This window comes from Macaca thibetana, chromosome 11 (genome assembly GCF_024542745.1).
Source record: "Macaca thibetana thibetana isolate TM-01 chromosome 11, ASM2454274v1, whole genome shotgun sequence".
In the NCBI taxonomy this organism is placed as follows: Eukaryota; Metazoa; Chordata; class Mammalia; order Primates; family Cercopithecidae; genus Macaca; species Macaca thibetana.
The window spans coordinates 39,574,407-39,595,657 of NC_065588.1; the positions used below are offsets into that span (position 1 = coordinate 39,574,407).

General features: G+C 36.5%; 1 protein-coding gene across 1 annotated transcript in view; it reads right to left on the bottom strand.

The window, feature by feature from the left end:
* The window catches only part of ADAMTS20 (ADAM metallopeptidase with thrombospondin type 1 motif 20), a 209,356-nt gene that overhangs the window by 78,661 nt on the left and 109,444 nt on the right, over positions 1 to 21,251 (bottom strand). Inside the window, 13 exon segments of the mRNA XM_050749368.1 lie at positions 576 to 752; positions 2,376 to 2,537; positions 3,295 to 3,585; positions 3,689 to 3,853; positions 10,832 to 10,939; positions 11,564 to 11,683; positions 12,552 to 12,716; positions 13,564 to 13,728; positions 13,869 to 14,020; positions 14,023 to 14,078; positions 15,455 to 15,581; positions 20,510 to 20,639; positions 20,782 to 20,954. Of these exon segments, the coding sequence (XP_050605325.1) occupies positions 576 to 752; positions 2,376 to 2,537; positions 3,295 to 3,585; positions 3,689 to 3,853; positions 10,832 to 10,939; positions 11,564 to 11,683; positions 12,552 to 12,716; positions 13,564 to 13,728; positions 13,869 to 14,020; positions 14,023 to 14,078; positions 15,455 to 15,581; positions 20,510 to 20,639; positions 20,782 to 20,954 (1,991 nt within the window).

A 21,251-nucleotide genomic window follows, 5' to 3' on the forward strand; every position in this document is an offset into this window, starting at 1 on the left:
GAAATCAGAGAAGATAAAGTGTATGCATTCCACAATTTATAAAGAGAATAAATTAAAGCAAAAGAGACAAAATAAAGCAAAACAAAACAAAAAAGAATAAGAATATCATCATACCATACACAGCATGGAATACCATGCAGCCATAATAAGGAATGGTATCATGTCCTTTGCAGGGACATGGATAGAATTGGACGCCATTATCCTCAGCAAACTAATAAAGGAACAGAAAGCCAAACACTGCATGTTCTCACTTATAAGTGGGAGCTGAATGATGAGAACACATGGCCACATGATGGGGAACAACACGCTGAGGCCTGTTGCGGAAGGAGTGTGGGGGCCAGGGAAAACATCAGAAAGAATAGCTAATGGATGCTGGGCTTAATACCTAGGTGATGGGATAATCTGTGCAGCAAACCACCATGGCCCACATTTACCTATGTAACAAACTTGCACATCCTGCACATGTAGCCCTGAATGTAAAATAAAAGTTGAGGAAAAGAAAAAAAATGAACTTTCCCTCACTCAGACTCAAACTTTAAAGTATGACATGTTAACAAGCAAGAATACTATCATACCGATGTCCATGGTTCCTGATGCCATGACACATCAGCAGGGCAAGCATGCATATGACACTGTATTACACTAGGTGGCTTGTTTACGATTTCACAGTTGTGATCTTCTAATATTTGGCCATTGGGAAATTGACATATTACAAGTCTTGATTTTATTCCTCCTCCACATGTTTGTGAACACTAAAAACAAGAATAGGAAAATTCAAAACTATGTGGTTTTAAAGAGAATAATGTATTGCTTCATTCAATGTTTAAACATAATCAGTAATTATGTTTACTCTAGTAATGTTACTTTAGTAATGGTAGAGTTTAAGTTTATAATTACTTCATAATTATCAACATTTCTCCCTAGATAAAAAAAAAATCAAAGTTTCAATTCCATGACTTTAAAAGTTGACTAGATTTTGAGGATTAGTATCATAATATATTTCAATAAGATATCCAGGACCTGTAAGATAATGTTGGCAGGTCAAGCCAGAATCAAAATTTATTTATCTAAGTAATGAGCATTAAGTACATAATGTACAATATCCAATCAACAGGTTACTAAGTAACCATGAAAGCTATTAATAATAAGGTATGTCTAATTTTATAAACATGAAATGTTCAGTATATATAATATAAAAACAGCAAGTAATAAAACAGCTGTATAATATGAACCAATTTCTAAAACTCATGTAGAACAAAAGCCTGGCAGGAAATATACCAAATTTTGTTAAAAGTTTCTATTTATATTTGGACATATAATTTGAATTTTCAAAACGAGTGCATGCAAACTCAGAAACAGAGGTTACTTTCGTTTTGGAAAATAGTAAAAGTGTATCTTAAAAATGTGCTTGATATGTATTAGCACCTGGTCTGAGTGTACTTTAAAAACATGGCTTCAAACTCCCAGTGAACAGAAATTATGTGCTAAAAATCATTAAGCAAAAATATTTGATTAATTTAATTAGGTCATTCATTTTAATTTTCCAAAGCTAATAGAAATACTGGCTTCTTGTTTGTTCCCATTCCACATTATGAAGGACGTTAGTATTAAAAGTGACTTTAAAAAATTATCTTTTATTATTTCCAGTGCCTAGAGAGTGCAAGTGTATGAAGCAAGTGCTCAATAACTGACAACTATCTGGCTTAACGAAAAAGATTTGCCAAATGCATAACTTACTAATAGGATTAAACATGGTTTATATTTTATTCTAGTTTTCTATTTTTATATCAACCTAATTGTCTAAGAAATTAGGAGAATAAACCAATTTTAGAAAGATACTAGTAGTTCAAAGACATATTGCCTAGCATATTAGATTCTGTTGAAAAATCTAGAATATGCATTTTTTGAATCATGAATGAGTGACCTAAACCATGACAGAACATCTATTAAAAGAACATGGCGTAATTACTCAATTAAAAAAAAAAATCTAGTCAGCAGAATCACTTGAGGCCTGGAGTTCGAGACCAGCCTGGGCAACATGGTGAAATTCCCATCTCTATTAAAAATAAAAAAAATAGCCAGGCATGGTGGCACACACCTGTAGCCTTAGCTACTTGGGAGGCTGAGGTGGGAAGAGTGCTTGAGCCCAGGAGGTGGAGGTTGCAGTGAGTCGAGACCACAATACTGCATTCCAGCCTGGGCAACAGAGTGAGACTCTGTCTCAAAAAAAAAAAAAAAAAAAAAAAAAAAAAAAAAAAAAAAAAAATTTCTACATAGTATAGTGAAATAAGATGATCAAACAGTATAGGATGCTTTTTACTTTTGGTCTTCAGAGATGTAATAATCTCACAAGTTTAGAAAATACTATGACTTACTTCTCCCCAATTTCCGTAGTTCCACTGTGGACAAGGCCCTGGACCACAGTGCTGTAACTCTGGAGGCTTGGAGGTTGCATCGCAGTAACTAGCACTTTGTCCATTTTCATCCTGGCAGACCACAGCCCTACGCTGAAGTCCTCCAGAACAACTGCTAGAGCACTGACAAGAATAAAACACAAAATATGCACAAACTCCGGATTCCACATCATTAATTTACATGGTAAAAAAAAAATCAGCATTGACTCAATCAAAATCAAACTCTACATTAGAATCTCCTTCATTGGAATCACAATTTGAATTGAGAAATCTGTCAGAACACTTGAGTTTTACTGGGAGCTTCATTAGAATTTGTTGATGAAAAGGTGGGACTTTCAAGTATGCATTAGGAAACAATTTTCACTTTTATCATGAGTGTTAAGTAAAAAATTGAAGTTTTGAGGTCTCACTAGGAATGAATAAAAGACAGCATTAAATTACTTAACTTTACACTGGTGTTTTTCTTCATTTTGTATTATTAATCTCATGTACAATATGAACTATAATTATACCATGTGTAGTTTGTCATGATTTTATACCAGCTTATTGTATTGCTATGATAATACTTTTGGGGTTTAGGTTTATTCATAAACATTTATAGTCATACCCCTTAAAGGGTTTTCTTTTGTTTTTATTATAATGAATTCTAATCAGATTGTTTTACAGTACATTCCTCTGTAATCATAATAACATTTTAGTGCATAATTCAATAAGAACCCTAGCATTTGTAACAAGCATCAAAAATGCTTAATCCTTTTAATACTTAAACTATTGATCTTCAAATAAATTTAGCATTTAAAGTACTGATGGCATCATATACATACCTGTTAAAAGGATATAATATAACAAAATTATAGATAATCCAATAAAAATGGCTTACTGATCCCCACGGTCCGGTTCTCCACTGGTTTCCTCTGACTGATGGAAGGACCACCTGATTTTCATCATCTTCAAGTTTGTGAGTTAATGGCAAATTCGTGCTTAGATAATAGCTTGGTTGCACAGCAGAACTAGGAAAGTGGCTGTGTGCAGGCGGGCAGGCTGCTAGGCTACATTCCTGTTCCATCAAGGGGCGAACTTCAGGATCACAGTAATTCTCATCAATTGGCTGATGGTAGTTCATGCATAAAACTTGTCGAGTTGTTTTTCCATAGCCACAGGAAGCTGAACACTGATCAAAAATTTAGCCAAGGGTAATATACAACATTAATTTATATTTAGTATCAAATATATTTAAATTTTTCATTTTCTTTTGTTCTCATAAGAATACTTACGGGTGACCAATCCCCTGCTTGCCACTCTCCACAAGGGGTAAAACAGTCCCATATTTCAGCAGGTTGGGGTAAGTGGGCACAATATGATTCATCTGCTATTCTATCAAGAGCATCACGACAGCTTACATAGCGGGCTTGAGTACCTCTTCCACAAGATACGGAGCACTTTTTAAGAAATCAAATTGTATCCAGGCATTACACATGTATCCAGTACATCACCCATGTCCCTTATACATAGCTGTTACTCACATTTCTAAAACATCCAGTTTCTTGAGAAAATTTAAATTATTATAGATACTATCACCTGACATCACTTCTGAGTCAAATAAAGATGGGGTACTAAATATTCCAATCAGTTTAGACCATAAATTTCACAAATAATATATAATAATTCAATAATACATAAATATAATGATTTAAAATGATGCTTAGTTATTTGCTAAAATTAAGATACTGAAAATATTTTGGGTATGAGAATCTTACAAATCAATAAAAATAATTTTGATATCTAACATCTGTTACTAAGTAACAGATACATGTAATTCCATAATTAAAATACTCTGGGAACATGTGAAGCTTAAAAACACATATTCTATAAGATTTTAGCAACGTATACTCCACATATATGAAAGCTTTCCATGTAGAAAAACAACATGAAAATGTTTGTAGTTTAAATAAAAACTGATGAAGCCTAATACTATATCTGCTTCTCATAACAACCTGTGACATAATTATTATTATTATTCCCATTTTAAAGATTAGAAAATAGACTCAGATGGGTCCCTGAGCAAGTTGGCCAAATAGGAACAGCTCCAGCCTCCAGCTCCCAAAGCAAGCGACACGGAATATGGACAATTTCTGCATTTTCAACTGAGGTACCAGGTTCATCTCACTGGGGAGTGCCAGACAAGCGGTGCTGGTCAGCTGGTGCAGCCTGACCAGCAAGAGCTGAAGCAGGGCTAGGCATCCCCTCACCTGGGAAGCGCAAGGGGGAAGGGAATCCCTTTTCCTAACCAAGGGAAACTGAGACACACAACACGTGGAAAATCGGGTAATTCCCACCCTAATACTGTGCTTTACCAAGGGTCTTAGCAAATGGCACACTAGGAGATTATATCCCACACCTGGCCCAGAGGGTCCCATGCCCACGGAGGCTCCCTCATTGCTAGCACAGCAGTCTGAGATCTACCTGCAAGGCAGCAGCAAGGCTGGGGGAGGGGCACCCTCGATTGCTGAGGCTTAAGTAGGTAAACAAAGCCACCAGGAAGCTCGAACTGGGTGGAGCCCACCGCAGCTCAAAGAGGCCTGCCTGCCTCTGTAGACTCCACCTCTGGGGACAGGGCATAGCTAAACAAAAAGCAGTAGAAACCTCTGCAGATGCAAATGACGCTGTCTGACAGCTTTGAAGAGAGCAGTGGGTCTCCCAACATGGAGGTTGAGATCTGAGAACGGACAGACTGCATGCTCAAGTGGGTCCCTGACCCTTGAGTAACCTAACTGGGAGACATCCCCCACTAGGTGCAGACTGACACTTCACACCTCACATGGCTGGGCACACCTCTGAAACGAAGTTTCCAGAGCAAGAATCAGACAGCAACACTTACTGTTCAGCAATATTTTATCTTTTGCAGCCTCTGCTACTGATAGCCAGGCAAACAGGGTCTGGAGTAGACCTCAAGCAAACTCCAACAGACCTGCAGCTGAGAGTCCTGACAGTTAGAAGGAAAACTAACAAACAGAAAGGACACCCACACCAAAACCCCATCAGTACGTCACCATCGTCAAAGACCAAAGGCAGATAAAACCACAAAGATGGGGAAAAAGCAGTGCAGAAAAGCTGGAAATTCAAAAAATCAGAGCACATCTCCGCCTGCAAAGGAATACAACTCATCGCCAGCAACGGATCAAAGATGGACGGAAAATGACTTTGACGAGTTGACAGAAGAAGGCTTCAGTTGATCAAACTTCTCAGAGCTAAAGGAGGAACTATGTACCCAGTGTAAAGAAACTAAAAATCTTGAATAAAGAATGGAAGAATGGATAACTAGAATAATCAATGCAGAGAAGGCCATAAATGAACAGATAGAGATAAAAACCATGACATGAGAATTACGTGACAAATGCACAAGCTTCAGTAACCAACTCGATCAACTGGAAGAAAGAGTATCAATGATTGAAGATCGAATGAATGAAATGAAGTGAGAAGAGAAGTCTAGAGAAAAAAGAGGATAAAGAAATGAACAAAGCCTCCAAGAAATAGGGGATTATGTGAAAAAACTAAATCTACATCTGATTGGGGTGCCTGAAAGTGAGGGGGAAAATGGAACCAAGTTGGAAAACACTCTGCAGGATATCATCCAGGAGAACTTCCCCAACCTAGCAAGGCAGGCCAACATTTAAATTCAGGAAGTACAGAGAACACTACAAAGATACTCCTCGAGAAGACCTACTCCAAGACACATAATTGTCAGATTCACCAAAGTTGAAATGAAGGAAAAACTGTTAAGGGCAGCCAGAGAGAAAGGTCGGGTTACACAAAAAGGGAAGCCCATCAGACTAACAGCAGATCTCTTGGCAGAAACTCTACAGCCAGAAGAGAGTGGGGGCCAATATTCAACATTCTTAAAGAAAAGAATTTTCAACCCAGAATTTCATATATAGCCAAACTAAGTTTCATAAGTGAAAGAGAAATAAAATTCTTTACAGACAAGCAAACGTTTAGAGATTTTGTCACCACCAGGACTGCCCTACAACAGACCCTGAAGGAATCATTAAACATGGAAAGGAACAACCAGTACCAGCCATTGCAAAAACATGCCAAAATGTAAACACCATCGATGCTAGGAAGAAACTGCATCAACTAACGAGCAAAATAACCAGCTAATATCACAATGACAGGATCAAGATCACACATAACAATATTAACCTTAAATGTAAATGGACTAAATGGCCCAATTAAAAGATATAGACTGGCAAAGTGGATAGAGTCAAGACCCATCAGTTTGCTGTATTCAGGAGACCCATCTCACATGCAGAGACACACATAGGCTCAAAATAAAGGGATGGAGGAAGATATACCAAGCAAATGGAAAACAAAATAAAGCAGGGGTTGCAATCCTAGTCTCTGATAAAACAGACTTTAAACCATCAAAGATCAAAAGAGACAAAGAAGGCCATTACATAATGGTAAAGGGATCAATTCAACAGGAAGAGCTAACTATCCTAAATATATATGCACCCAATACAGGAGCACCCAGATTCATAAAGCAAGTCCTTAGAGACTTACAAAGAGACTTAGACTCCCATACAATAATAATGGGAGACTTCAACATCAACACTGTCAACATTAGACAGATCAACGAGACAGAAAGTTAACAAGAATATCCAGGAATTGAACTCAACTCTGCACCAAGCAGACCTAATAGACATCTATAGAACTCTCCACCCCAAATCAACAGAATATACGTTCTTCTCAGCACCACATCACACTTATTCCAAAATTGACCACATAGTTGGAAGTAAAGCACTCCTCACCAAATAGAAAAGAACAAAAATTATAACAAATTGTCTCTCAGACCACAGTGCAATCAAACTGGAACTCAGGACTAAGAAACTCAATCAAAACCGCTCAACTACATGGAAACTGAACAACTTACTCCTGAATGACTACTGGGTACATAACGAAATGAAGGCAGAAATAAAGATGTTCTTTGAAACCAATGAGAACAAAGATACAACATACCAGAATCTCTGGGACACATTTAAAGCAGTGTGTAGAGGGAAATTTATAGCACTAAATGCCTACAAGAGAAAGCTGGAAAGATCTAAAATTGACACTCTAACATCACAATTAAAAGAACTACAGAAGCAAGAGCAAACACATTCAAAAGCTAGCAGAAGGCAAGAAATAACTAAGATCAGAGTAGAACTGAAGGAGATAGAGACACAAAAACCCCTCCAAAAAATCAATGAATCCAGGAGTTGGTTTTTTGAAAAGATCAACAAAATTGACAGAACACTAGCAAGACTAATAAAGAAGAAAAGAGAGAAGAATCAAATAGACGCAATAAAAAATGATAAAGGGGATATCACCACCGACCCCACAGAAATACAAACTACCATCAGAGAATACTATAAACACCTCTATGCAAATAAATTAGAAAACCTAAAAGAAATGGATAATTTCCTGGACATTTACACTCTTCCAAGACTAAACCAGGAAGAAGTTGAATCCCTGAATAGACCAATAGCAGGCTCTGAAATTGACGAAATAATTAATAGCCTACCAACCAAAAAGAGTCCAGGACCAGACGGATTCAGTCGAATTCTACCAGAGGTACAAGTAGGAGCTGGCACCATTCCTTCTGAAACTATTCCAATCAATAGAAAAGGAGGCAATCCTCCCTAACTCATTTTAGGAGGCCAACATCATCCTGATACCAAAGCCTGGCAGAGACACAACAAAAAAAGAGAATTTTAGACCAATATCCCTGATGAACATCGATGCAAAAATCCTTAATAAAATACTGGCAAGCCGAGTTCAGCAACACATCTAAAAGCTTATCCACGATGATCAAGTGGGCTTCATCCCTGAGATGCAAGGCTGGCTCAACATATGCAAATCAATAAATGTAATCCAGCATATAAACAGAACCAAAGACAAAAACCACATGATTATCTCAATAGATGCAGAAAAGGTCTTTGACAAAATTCAACAGCCCACATGCTAAAAACTCTCAATAAATTCAGTATTGATGGAACGTATCTCAAATATTAAGAGCCATTTATGACAAACCCACAGCCAATATCATACAGAATGGGCAAAAACTGGAAGCATTCCCTTTGAAAACTGGCACAAGACAGGGATGCCCTCTCTTACCACTCCTATTCAACATAGTGTTGGAAGTTCTGGCTAGGGCAATCAGGCAAGAGAAAGAAATCAAGGGTATTCAGTTAGGAAAAGAAGAAGTCAAATTGTCCGTTTGCAGATGACATGATTGTATATTTAGAAAACCCCATTGTCTCAGCCCAAAATCTCCTTAAGCTGATAAGCAACTTCAGCGAAGTCTCAGGATACAAAATCAATGTGCAAAAATCACAAGCATTCTTATACACCAGTAACAGAAAAACAGAGAGCCAAATCATAAATGAACTCCCATTCACAATAGCTTCAAAGAGAATAAAATACCTAGGAATCCAACTTACAAGGGATGTAAAGGACCTCTTCAAGGAGAACTACAAACCACTGCTCAGTGAAATAAAAGAGGACACAAACAAATGGAAGAACATACCATGCTCATGGATAGGAAGAATCAATATTGAGAAAATGGCCATACAGCCCAAGGTAATTTATAAATTCAATGCCATCCCCATCAACCTGCCAATGACTTTCTTCACAGAATTGGAAAAAACTGCTTTAAAGTTCATATGGAACCAAAAAAGAGCCCACATTGCCAAGACAACCCTAAGTCAAAAGAACAAAGCTGGAGGCATCACGCTACCTGACTTCAAACTATACTACAAGGCTACAGTAACCAAAACAGCACGGTACTGGTACCAAAACAGAGATATACACCAATGGAACAGAATAGAGTCCTCAGAAATAATACCACACATCTACAACCATCTGATCTTTGACAAACCTGAGAGAAACAAGAAATGGGGAAAGGATTCCCTATTTAATAAATGGTGCTGGGAAAATTGGCTAGCCATAAGTGGAAAGCTGAAACTGGATCCTTTCCTTACTTCTTATACGAAAATTAATTCAAGATGGATTAGAGACTTAAATGTTAGACCTAATACCATAAAAACCCTAGAAGAAAACCTAGGTAATATCATTCAGGACATAGGCACGGGCAAGGACTTCATGTCTAAAACACCAAAAGCAACGGCAACAAAAGCCAAAATTGACAAATGGGATCTAATTAAACTAAAGAGCTTCTGCACAGCAGAAGAAACTACCATCAGAGTGAACACACAGCCTACAGAATGGGAGAAAATTTTTGCAATCCACTCATCTGACAAAGGGCTAATATCCAGAACCTACAAAGAACTCAAACAAATGTACAAGAAAAAAACAAACAACCCTATCAAAAAGTGGGCAAAGAATATGAACAGACATTTCTCAAAAGAAGACATTCATACAGCCAACAGACACATGAAAAAATGCTCATCATTACTGACCATCAGAGAAATGCAAATCAAAACCACAATGAGATACCATCTCACACCAGTTAGAATGGTGACCATTAAAAAGTCAGGAAACAACAGGTGCTGGAGAGGATGTGGAGAAATAGGAACACTTTTACACTCTTGATGGGAATGTAACCTCGTTCAACCATTGTGGAAAACAGTATGGCGATTTCTCAAGGATCTAGAACTAGAAATACTGTATGACCCAGCCATCCCATTACTGGGTATATACCCAAAGGATTATAAATCATGCTGCTATAAAGACACATGCACACGTATGTTTACTGTGGCGCTATTCACAATAGCAAAGACTTGGAATCAACCCAAATATCCATCAGTGACAGACTGGATTAAGAAAATGTGGCACATATACACCATGGAATACTATGCAGCCATAAAAAAGGATGAGTTTGTGTCCTTTGTAGGGACATGGGTGCAGCTGGAAACCATCATTCTCAGCAAACTACTGCAAGAACAGAAAACCAAAGATTGCATGTTCTCACTCATAGGTGGGAATTGAACAATGAGATCACTTGGACACAAGAAGGGGAACATCACACACCGGGGCCTATTGTGGGGAGGGGGAAGGAGGGAGGGAAGTCATTGGGAGTTATACCTGATGTAAATGACGAGTTGATGGGTGCTGACGAGTTGATGGGTGCAGCACACCAACATGGCACATGTACCCTAGAACTTTTAGTATAATAATAATAAAAAAAAAAGAAAATAGACTCAGAAAACTTCAATTTCTTTGTACAGAGACACAGAGTTCTTGAAAGGCAAAGAACTTAGCCATTAATTCCTAATTCTAAACCCTATACTTCTTCAATAGCATCAAAATACCTGAGAATAAATGTATACATTAATTTGTGAAATCTCTAGCAACCATTTTGTTGATGTCTAAAAGCCTCCATAATAGAAACACTGTATCTATTAAAGAAATTCACTTACTGGGGTCCAAGAACCATGTCGCCATTGTGCCATCTTTTCTATGAGAGCAGTTGGTAATGAAGTGGTCTTAAGTTTAGAAATAAATGGGCAAGGTGTAAGTACACAGTTCTGTTCAGAAGAAAAATGGGTATCGTAAAACATTAAGTAATGACTGATTTGTATAAAATCTAATACTTCATTTCTTCTGTATGTCTCAAGAACAGTTCTATACTAAATTACAAATTGGTAATATGAATGTTTTCATCTTCAAAAGCACTAACTACAGTATTGTCAAGTGTCCGTAGTGGATAATGACTGAATCCTAAAGTTTGGACCATTCTGTCTAATGGCTGAAAAGGAAAAGAGCATCAGTCCTTTAAAAATACTGCTCAGCTGAAACATTCTGAATGGACACAGAACTCTGCCTTAAAAAGCACAATATACTTTAGGAGTTCACGATATTTATAATAATAGATATACTCCTTCTTCAGTTCAAATAATTGAAGTTCACAAGTTAAATGAGTGAGCCCTCAGCAGATAAGGAGTAAAAAAAAAAAAATTTCATTAATAAAGCTACAAAGCTGGCAAAAACAAGAACAACAAATTCTATTTTTTTTCCCTCTCTCTCTCACATACACGTTTTTAAGGCATACAAGTTTAAGTGGAAAAAAATAAGTAAAGAAATAATTTTAACACATCAACAATCTTTCTGTCTCGTAAATCTTTTTGTTTGTAAACCATGATTCTTTTTACCTGTCTGTCGCTGGGGCGACTAGCTTCATGGCATTCTGTGTCTTCTAACACTGCACTAACTAGCTCATTGACACATTTAACATCTCGCATCTGATACCCATGTCCACATGTGGTTGTGCACTGAAAGAAGAATATAAATAGATATTTAAAAAACATTGTTTTCCAAAAGTTACATAAACTTCTATTTTCTTAACGAATATCCTGTTAATAATATACTTCCAATAATCTTTTTATCAGTCCTTTATTTCAGATTTAAGACTTAAAAAGAGCAAAGTCAATAAATATGCATATTTATTCAAATTTAGTAAATGCCAATCAAATATTGAAGTTAACCAAACTGTACAACAATTAATGTATCCTAAAAAGTTGTCATATAAAAATATAAATAGAGGCCTGATATTTTAGAAGCAGTCAATATGATTTAAGGAAACTAAATACTTTTCAAACACCACCTAGTGTTTGCATGTCATTTAATATACTAAGTAAATTTTAAAGAGACAAAGAAGGAACAGCATATGATAAAGTTAAAGGGAAAATGAGAGAAGGCTTCCTGTCAATTGTGGCAACCTCTGCAGAATAATAAGCTACTCTATCCTCATCCAGCCTGATCATTGCTCATCCTGCAGACTCCTAGCTGCCTGTTCAGCAAAACATCTAAACAATGCCTATCCTAAAAACAATAAAGATATCAATGCAGACACAGAGATGAAAATATTTATAATCTAAATAAAGCTGATAAAAGCATAAAGTCTGTAGCATTTTGGTTAACAAAAGGGAGTTCAAAAGCAAAGCTGAAATATTTATTACAGCAAAATTAGCAGTACTGTCAACATGTTACACATAAAGGTTCACATTTCAGGGTTGTTGTTTTTTTAATAAATCAAGCCAAATTCCATTGCACCCACTAAGGGAGGAGTAAATATAACACAACTTTTGTGTTATTCTGTAAAGATAGATCAAATTAGAAAAACCCATATCATATACTCACAGGACCCCATGGTCCTACTTGCCAGGAAGCACATGTATGAAGTTCACATGGACTCAGAGATTCAGGTTTGGTACTTGAGTTACAGAAGCCATCACTCAAGTGATCTTCATTCAGCTGACACCATACCTGCCGCTGCTTTATTCCTTTACCACATGTAACAAGGCACTGTAAGAATACAACTGATCATTGTTTATTTGTAGCATTAGTCAACACAAATGCCTTAAAATGATGCAACGATCAATTTGCATAGGAAAATACAGTTGAAAAACCATTCCCAAATGCATTTTCCCTCACTGCTCCAGAAATATTCACTGGGTAAAATCAGCCTGCCCCTAACTTCTGCTGATAATTCCCACTGAAACATCCATTTATCCTAGAAACAAAGGTGCAAAACTAACCTTATAATAAGTATTCATCCCAGGCTGCTGTGGACCCTGGCACTTTCTTATGCAAAGGCTTATAGATTAAATGTCAGTTAGTGTTATTGCTAGTCAGATATTGTAAATAGTATAATGACAAACTATCTTGTACATTTCTTTTTTTTTTTTTTTTTTTTTTGAGACAGAGTCTCACGCTGTCACCCATGCTGGAGTGCAGTGGCCAATCTCAGCTTACTGCAGTCTCTGCTCACTGATACCTCCATCTCCCAGACTCAAGCAATCCTCCCACCTTAGCCTCCTGAGTAGCTGGGTCCTCCCACCTTAGCCTCCCGAGTAGCTGGGACCACAGGTGTGTGTCACCACACCCAACTAAGTTTCACTATGCTGCTCAGGCTGGTCTCGAACATCTGAGCTCAAGCAATCTTCCCACCTCAGCTTCCCAAAGTGCTGGTATTACAGGCATGAGGCACTGTGTGCCTGGTCTGTCTTGTAAATTTCTGATTGCCTTGATAATAGTTATTTACAAAATGATGAAATAAATTTAAGCACTTTTAAATTTTGTAAAGTCTTAGATTACAAAGCTGTACTAACACCATATTTTAATAGTTCCAAACCTCATGTGTTTAATGTACCTCGCTCCATTCACTAGCAGCCCAACTGGGACAGGAAAATTCATTGCAATTCTCTCTCGTCACTCGGGACAGTTCTTCGCATTCATTGTCAGCAAGACGATGGCCAAAGTTATTCATACAATAAGATTCTCGAGACCTTTCCCCTCCTCCACAACTCCTGGAACACTGATTTAAAAAAAAAAAAAAAAAAGTGGTAACTAATGGAAAAAAATCAGATTTTCAACAAAACTGTACTTTAGAGTAACATAAATATGTAATTAGAAAAAAAAGGGGCAACATTTTTTAAGCAATCATTTTTATTGTACCTGAGACCATTCTGAAAAATGCCATCTTGTGAAGACACAGTTACCACGGCATAGTTCTCGGGTAGGAGGTTTAAGTTGGTCACCACAGTAGTGGTCATCCACTTGAACAGTCTGTCCTTTATGAATGGAATACTTCATGCAATGGATGTCCAGGTTCTATATCCTTGACCACATTGGGTTGAACATTCACTTTTGCCAGTAACATGCCACCTTGAAAAAAGATGTTATTATACTTAGGAGGTATATTACATAATTAAAAACAGGTTCAAAGACACTCATGCATTCAGTTTTTAAAATTCTAAGAGTTGATGGACAAATCACCAGGAAGCCAGCATTATACTACTGACCTCATGCCAGCATTTAGTGGCAGCTTTGGAGGTGCATCCAAGGAACCCCAGGCTTCCTCAAAAACCTTTGAAAACAACTGGTTTAGATCATGATTACCCAATTACTTAGCAGCAGATTTAAGACAATAACTGCATATATCTGACTCCCAATCAGGTAGTTTCTCCCTATGCAATCCCTCTATAAGTATTTTGATTTTATGACCAGGGAATGTCTAGGAATTTGACTACATCGATAAAAATGAAGCATTTAAAAAGTTAACTAGTTTTTGTAAAGTACACCACACTTTCTTATTAATTCATGTAATCTATATTTAGACATGTTTCCAGGGAAAACATGTTTTCCACAAGTAAAAATGTTAGTTATAGCCAAATTATCCCAATTGTAGTCTAGCATTCATCAATGTGAGGGCACCCGAATAACAAAGCACAGAATTCACGAAATTCATTTTCATCCCTAATTGCATTTCAAGAATTTCACTGTGCTTCCTTTTACTACTCTGTAGTGGATTCAACTTACACAGGCAGTTCTACTACTGTGCTTTTGCTGTGTCGTCAAACATCATCATAAATATATAGAAATTCTCATCAAGTGAAAGAGGTTCTGGCCATACCTGAATGTTAAAAGGTACCTGCTACAATGCTGAAAATAAATGTATAAATATGATAGATGGACTCATTGTATACCATGTCACTCCAAGATAAATCACGCACACACACACACACACATACACACACAAAACCCAAATAACAAGAAATTTAAATTAGAAGTATAAACTTCCTGTCATGATCTAGGATCAATTTCCCTGAAGTTTAATGGACAAAATACTGATAGAATATCAAGGAAATCAATCAATTTGATTTCTCCAATTCCCAAACTTCAGAAGTTTACTGGTTCATTAATTCAGTGGAAAATAACGAATCATGCTACAAAATTTACTGTTTCAGACCTTTAAATCATCCGATTACAATTTACTTGTATTTATTTACAGACAACATTGCAACCTTTTTCTACACAAAATGTTGAGGCCTATATACTGGTATTCAGAAAACACTATGAATGAAAATTCAAATCAATTATGTACTGAGTTTTACTATAAATTAGTGAGCCTGAAATTTTTTCATGGCAGGGCAGATGATGAGTAATAATTGTATGTCCACTCTGTGTCAGTCACTGTGTTAGACATTTTAATCTTAGCTCACTTATTAATCTGGTTATATTACATATTATTTCTCTTTTACCTTAGTTCACAGTCTGTATTGCAACTTTGAGTAACAAATGATGGAAGTGGCAATTGGTCACATTTTTGATCAGACACAACACTATGATCACTCTTATGTATGCAAGTTATTTTTCTTCGCTGAAGACCTTGGCCAAAGTCAAATGAAAATAAAAAACAAAAGAAAAATTCACAGTTAGATGTTCCATAATTATGTAATTCTGCTAATAGTTTAAAGGAGCCAGCTAAGCAAGTAAAAATTTCCAATGCAACATACAGGATATACCAGTATATTAATCTAGTGAGGAATGGCTTTTTATAATAAGTAAGCTGAATCCTGAATGACTGAGGAGTTTGCTTAATGAAGAGATGTACAGAAGATGGGACAGGCATTGGAATAAAAAGAAATTCACTACAGTGGGATAGAGTGGTTGTTGGTGAATAATTGAGTAGCTGAGGACAATGCTGTTGCTATACAGTACACTATAGTACTGTCATCCATCAGCTACCTCAGCTACTCCCCTTTCCCTGCAAGAGGATTACACATCTCTATTGCTACAATGTTACAGTAGCTTCCTGTAGGAGAAGAACTCTTTCCTGTCCATCAGCATCAGGCTTTTTATCAACTGACTGAAAAGGAATATGACCTATTCCAGTCCCACCCAGCTCTCTTTCCTTTTTCCCTCTGCCTCCAGAACATCATTTCCCAGATAGAACTGATCTTTCTGCCTGGAAACATGAAAGAAAAAGGCATAGATGACAAAAAGATCAGTGTTTGTCACTGGTTGTGGGGGAAGGAAGGAAGAATAAATAGATGAAGCACAAGAGATTTTTAGGGCAGTGAAACTACTATGTATGATATTATATTGGTGAATACATGCCATTATACATTTGTCAAACCCAGAGAATTTTCAACACAAATAGTAAACTCTAATGTAAACTATGGAGTTTAGTTAATAATAATGCATCAAAATTGGCTCATCAATTGCACAAATGTGCCACACTAATGCAAGATGTTAATAATAGAGGAGTGTGGAGGAGAATGGCAGAGGGAAGATGGATAAATATGCTAACTTTCTGTACTTTCTACTCAATTTTTCAGTAAACCTATAACTTCTCTAAAAAAATAAAGTCTATTGAAAAAAAAAAAAAAAACATGGACACAGATACCAACTTGGAGTAGAGCCATAGCAAATTAGCAGCCAAAACATGATATGAGCAATAAATAAACCTTTATTGTTCCAAGCCATTAAGATTTGGTGGTTGTTTGTATGCAGGATAACTACAGCAAAAGCAAACTAAGAGAAGCAGTCATAACTGACCAGACTCATTTGAACTTTATGCTTTCTGCAATAAGGAGACAGTAAAGAGTTTAAGCAGTCAGTGACATGAACAAATTTCTGTTTTATCAAAGTTCAACTTTGTGCTTCCACTTAACTAAACATGATCATATATGTTATCTTTGCTCCTTCCTAAATATCTTTTGAAATAACTATGAGAAATTCTGAAAAGGCACAAACCTAAAAGAACAAAAAAAGAAAAGAAAAAAGAAACAGCAAGAAAAGGAAATTTTGAATATGAAAAGTAGATGGAAATAACTATTTAACAGAACCAAGGAAGATGAAACCTAAGCCTGCCAAGTGGGAAAGTAAATCACAAACAAATCATTCATGACACAGAACCCAAGAAAGGCCCAGGAATGGAAAATAGCAGGTTCCTCTGACAGAGTGAATGTGTGAGGGGTAGGCCTGAAATAGTAAAGAGTTAATTGAAAATTATTTAAAAAGAACGGTTAGACTACTAGCTTCCTCGTTGAGAGCAGCACTGTTCAATGAAAGCAGAATGTGAATCACATCTGGAACTTTATATTTTCTAGTAGTCACGTTAAAAAAAAAACAGCTAAATTAATTTTTGTAACCTTCATGTTTAGCCCCAAATATATAAAATATGATCATTTGAACATATCAATATAAAATTATTAATAATATATTTTACATTCTTTTTTCATTCTAAGACTTCCAGATTTAATATGTAGTTAACACTTATAGCACATTTCAATAGATTAGCCACATGTGACTACTGGCTACCATATTGCACAGCATAGCTCTAGAAAAAGTAAATTTGAGGGCATAAGACACAGCTGAGAAAAGGTGGGAACACACTCTACTGAAACAAGGTGGCTAAGTAAAGTTCCCTACACTTAATGATGTGATCCCAGCCCATTCAGCTCGCAATCTCCTGCTGGCACCATGCCAACTTCTGTTATCCCGCAGCACCCTCATGACAATCAGAAGATGAGAGAATTCCTCTCTTGCAGGACTGTTTAACTCAAGAAAAAAGATCAACTGACAATAACATTTGAGACTTCTCTCCAATGACATAAGAGAGGGCTACTTAATGACCAAGTTACTCTATAATGAAACTTCTAGTTAACTTGTGTGACCCACAGAGGACTTTCAATCAGAATTTTAGTACTTTTAAAATATGAACAAACAGCACAAGATCAGTAGACATTTTAGGAAAGCCTCTAACACACACGAAAAAGGTAAAATAAACAAAAACAAAATAGAACTAGGATGAAACACGTGTAAGTGAGGGAGCAGAAGAAAACTTAAGGACTATGATTAATACACTCAGAGATATGATAGAAGGCAGTACATTCATAAAACCAAAGCAAGATGTTATGAGAAGAAACATTAAGAAAACAATGAAATTGAGAGAATAAATTAGAAAATTAATAGCAGTTTAGGAATGTGAACACCCAAATAATACTAGTTTCCCAAAGATAAAAGAGAAAAGTTAATGTGAGGAAGTAATCTAAGAACATGATAAAATTTATCAAGACAAAGATTTATATTTCTAAATTGGAATGGCATCTTAATTACCTAGAAAAATAGATGGGAAAAAAACCCAAATCAATGCACATTGTCCTGAAATTTCATACCACTAGAATTAAAGAGAGGATCCACAAAACTTCCAGAATACAACATGCCATGTACAAGAACAGGAAATTGGAAAACAAGCCAGAAAACAAGGCTTTCAAAATTCTAAAGTAAAACAATCTCTATTTATACCAGTTGAACTACTGATCGAGCATGAGAATATAGTTATGCCATTTTCAGATATGAAAGGTCTCAAAAATCTACTTTTCTTCTGAAGAAAATACTGAGGAATGTGTTCCACCCAATGAAAGAACTAAATCAAAAAGAGGGATTGATAGGATTTAGAAAATAGGGAATCTAACACAGAATACCGAAGAGAATTCCCAGGACAATAACGAAGGGACATGTCAAGATGACAGTCATTAAACAAGCCTAAAAAGCAACATGAACAAATTAAAGAAAAGAGGGCCACAGTAGCCAGAGGTAAAGAAAAAGTGAAGGAAAAATCAAATTGATAGATTCTATAATATGCTTGAAAATATTAAGACAAAATGTGTAGTTCTGACAAAAAGTTTAAGGACCGATACCTTTCAGTACACAGAAACAAACAAAATGGAAGGAATTTAACTTTAGAGAAACTAAAAAAATTACACAAAAAAAGGGAACATAATCATAGTTCACTATGTGGTAAAAGAAATAAGTTGCTTTTCCCCTGCACGTGATTGTTTAAGAGAACTCTCCTGCTTCGGACTCCCAAATCATCTCTCACCACATTTGTCCAAACTTCCATTTTGAATCTTGTTATTCTTGGTGTGTTCACCGCATTTTAAAATGTTCTTTCATTCTCCTGTTGCTGGAATTTCTCCTTCTAACTCCCTATATCCATGGTCACAGACGAGTTTACCCACTCAAGTTGAAATGCTGATCCCAGCTTCCCAAATTCCAATTCTCTTCTAAAAGCATATGCAGGACTTTTCTGTCAAAATAAATTCTTCCTTCTATGTTAACCGAAGCTCTGTGTTTTCTACTCTAGCATTTATACCAGTCTATCTCGCATCATATCCTTGTATCTCTCCACTGAGACACTGCTAAAACAGGAACAATTGTTCCCATGAATTCATTCTGGGAAGCACTGTCTAGATGCCACAGGACCAAGATTGTGCCTCTTCTTGAATAGGGCACCACAGTTCCTTTGGCACCTCGCCAGGTCAGATGGTAGACTGTTCTTTACATTCTCACCATCTTTTGTCATTGGCTCTGGCTGCGTGCTTTCTATGATAAGCTCATCTCCACATGGTTCTGAGCTTCCTTTGCCCTGACCCACTCATGCCCTAATTCCCAAACTGTTTCTCTATTCTTCATGAAAACTTTTCTTCCATTCTACACAAAATTCTCTCTCATCAGCTTCAATCTCCTCAAAAACTGTTCCCTCCACCTTTTCTGAGGTCCACACTGTGCATATCTATAGTACTGTATTTACCATTTTATTAATAAATTAACATATATATTCATGCACCTGTTTCAAGCACTAGAATAAAACCTGAATGCAGAATTGGGATAATCTGAATGTATTCCCTCAATAAATACTTACTGCATTGAACATAATATTACACAATTAAATATTCATAATTACAGACTGCAGACTCTAGTCTTCCCACTTTTTTCCCCTACTACAAATTGCCCTGCTGTTCCTACTCTGCTCCTTTTCTCACTCTATTTCTTTCCATTTTTCATGCCATCTACACAATTATACTTTCTAGTGGTCAGGGAAAGAAAATAAAAAGATGAAAGAATGTTTGCTATCTCAACAATAAAAGAGGAAGCCAGGTTGTTGAGAAAGACTGTGTGGAGATGAGTGGAAGAAAACGCAGCTATTTCACCAGGAAGCAGGATATATATAAGTTAGAGAAACTTTCTGTGGCTGTGAAAAAGAGAACGAGAATGGGAAAGTAAAAGAACAGTAACAGACAGAGAAGGGTGAAAAGAGTAACATTAAATAATGCTGTTAAGTGTAAGAAACAGAAAGAATTAGTGAAAAAAGTAGAAAGGAAAACAAGATTGAAAACCTTTATATGTCAGTGTGGGATATGTGTATGGACAGTGGGGAGGAGTCCATAGGCAGCAAAGACTCAAAAGTACACAAAATGATGACAGAATGCAGTCAATCTTTTGTCCTTTATTGAATGCCAGCGTACCTTGACACATTTTGGTACAGCCTTCCCATGGTCCATAGGGGTCCCATGTGAACAGCTCGCTCCACTCTTCCAAAGGGATATTGAAGGAATAACGTACATCAGGGTTGTATAAATTACCCACACATAACACCTCAATAAGAATACAAAAGAACGTACAATTCATAAAAAATATTCTTAAGATATCATTTTATATTTGATAACGTTAAGCACTTAACCAGTAGTTTACTAATATAATTAAATTTAAGTGTTATTATTGATGACTGAGAATTTACCTGCAAAATAAGTTCTTTCTCTTGTCGATTAGTACTATTAATTCTTTCAACTGAGCTGTTTGATCCACTGTATTCAATAACAGTTCTTGTTCCTTGCACATTGACTTCTTTCTTTGATCTACTTAGAACAAAATTTCCATTGAAAAGAAAATTCCCTTCAGCGTCAGATAATGCTGTAAAAGAATAATGAAATAGTAACACCAATCAACAATACAGAAAATACTTGTTTAACTTTTTTTTTCTTTTTTTTTTTTTTTTTTTTTTTGAGATGGAGTCTTGCTCTGTCTCCCAGGCTGGAGTGCAGTGGCACGATATCGGCTCACTGCAACCTCCACCTCTTGGGGTCAAGCAGTTCTCCTGCCTCAGCCTCCCGAGTAGCTGGGATTACAGGCATGCACCACCACGCCCAGCTAATTTTTGTATTTTTAGTAGAGACGGGTTTTCGTCATGTTGGCCAGGCTGGTCTCGAA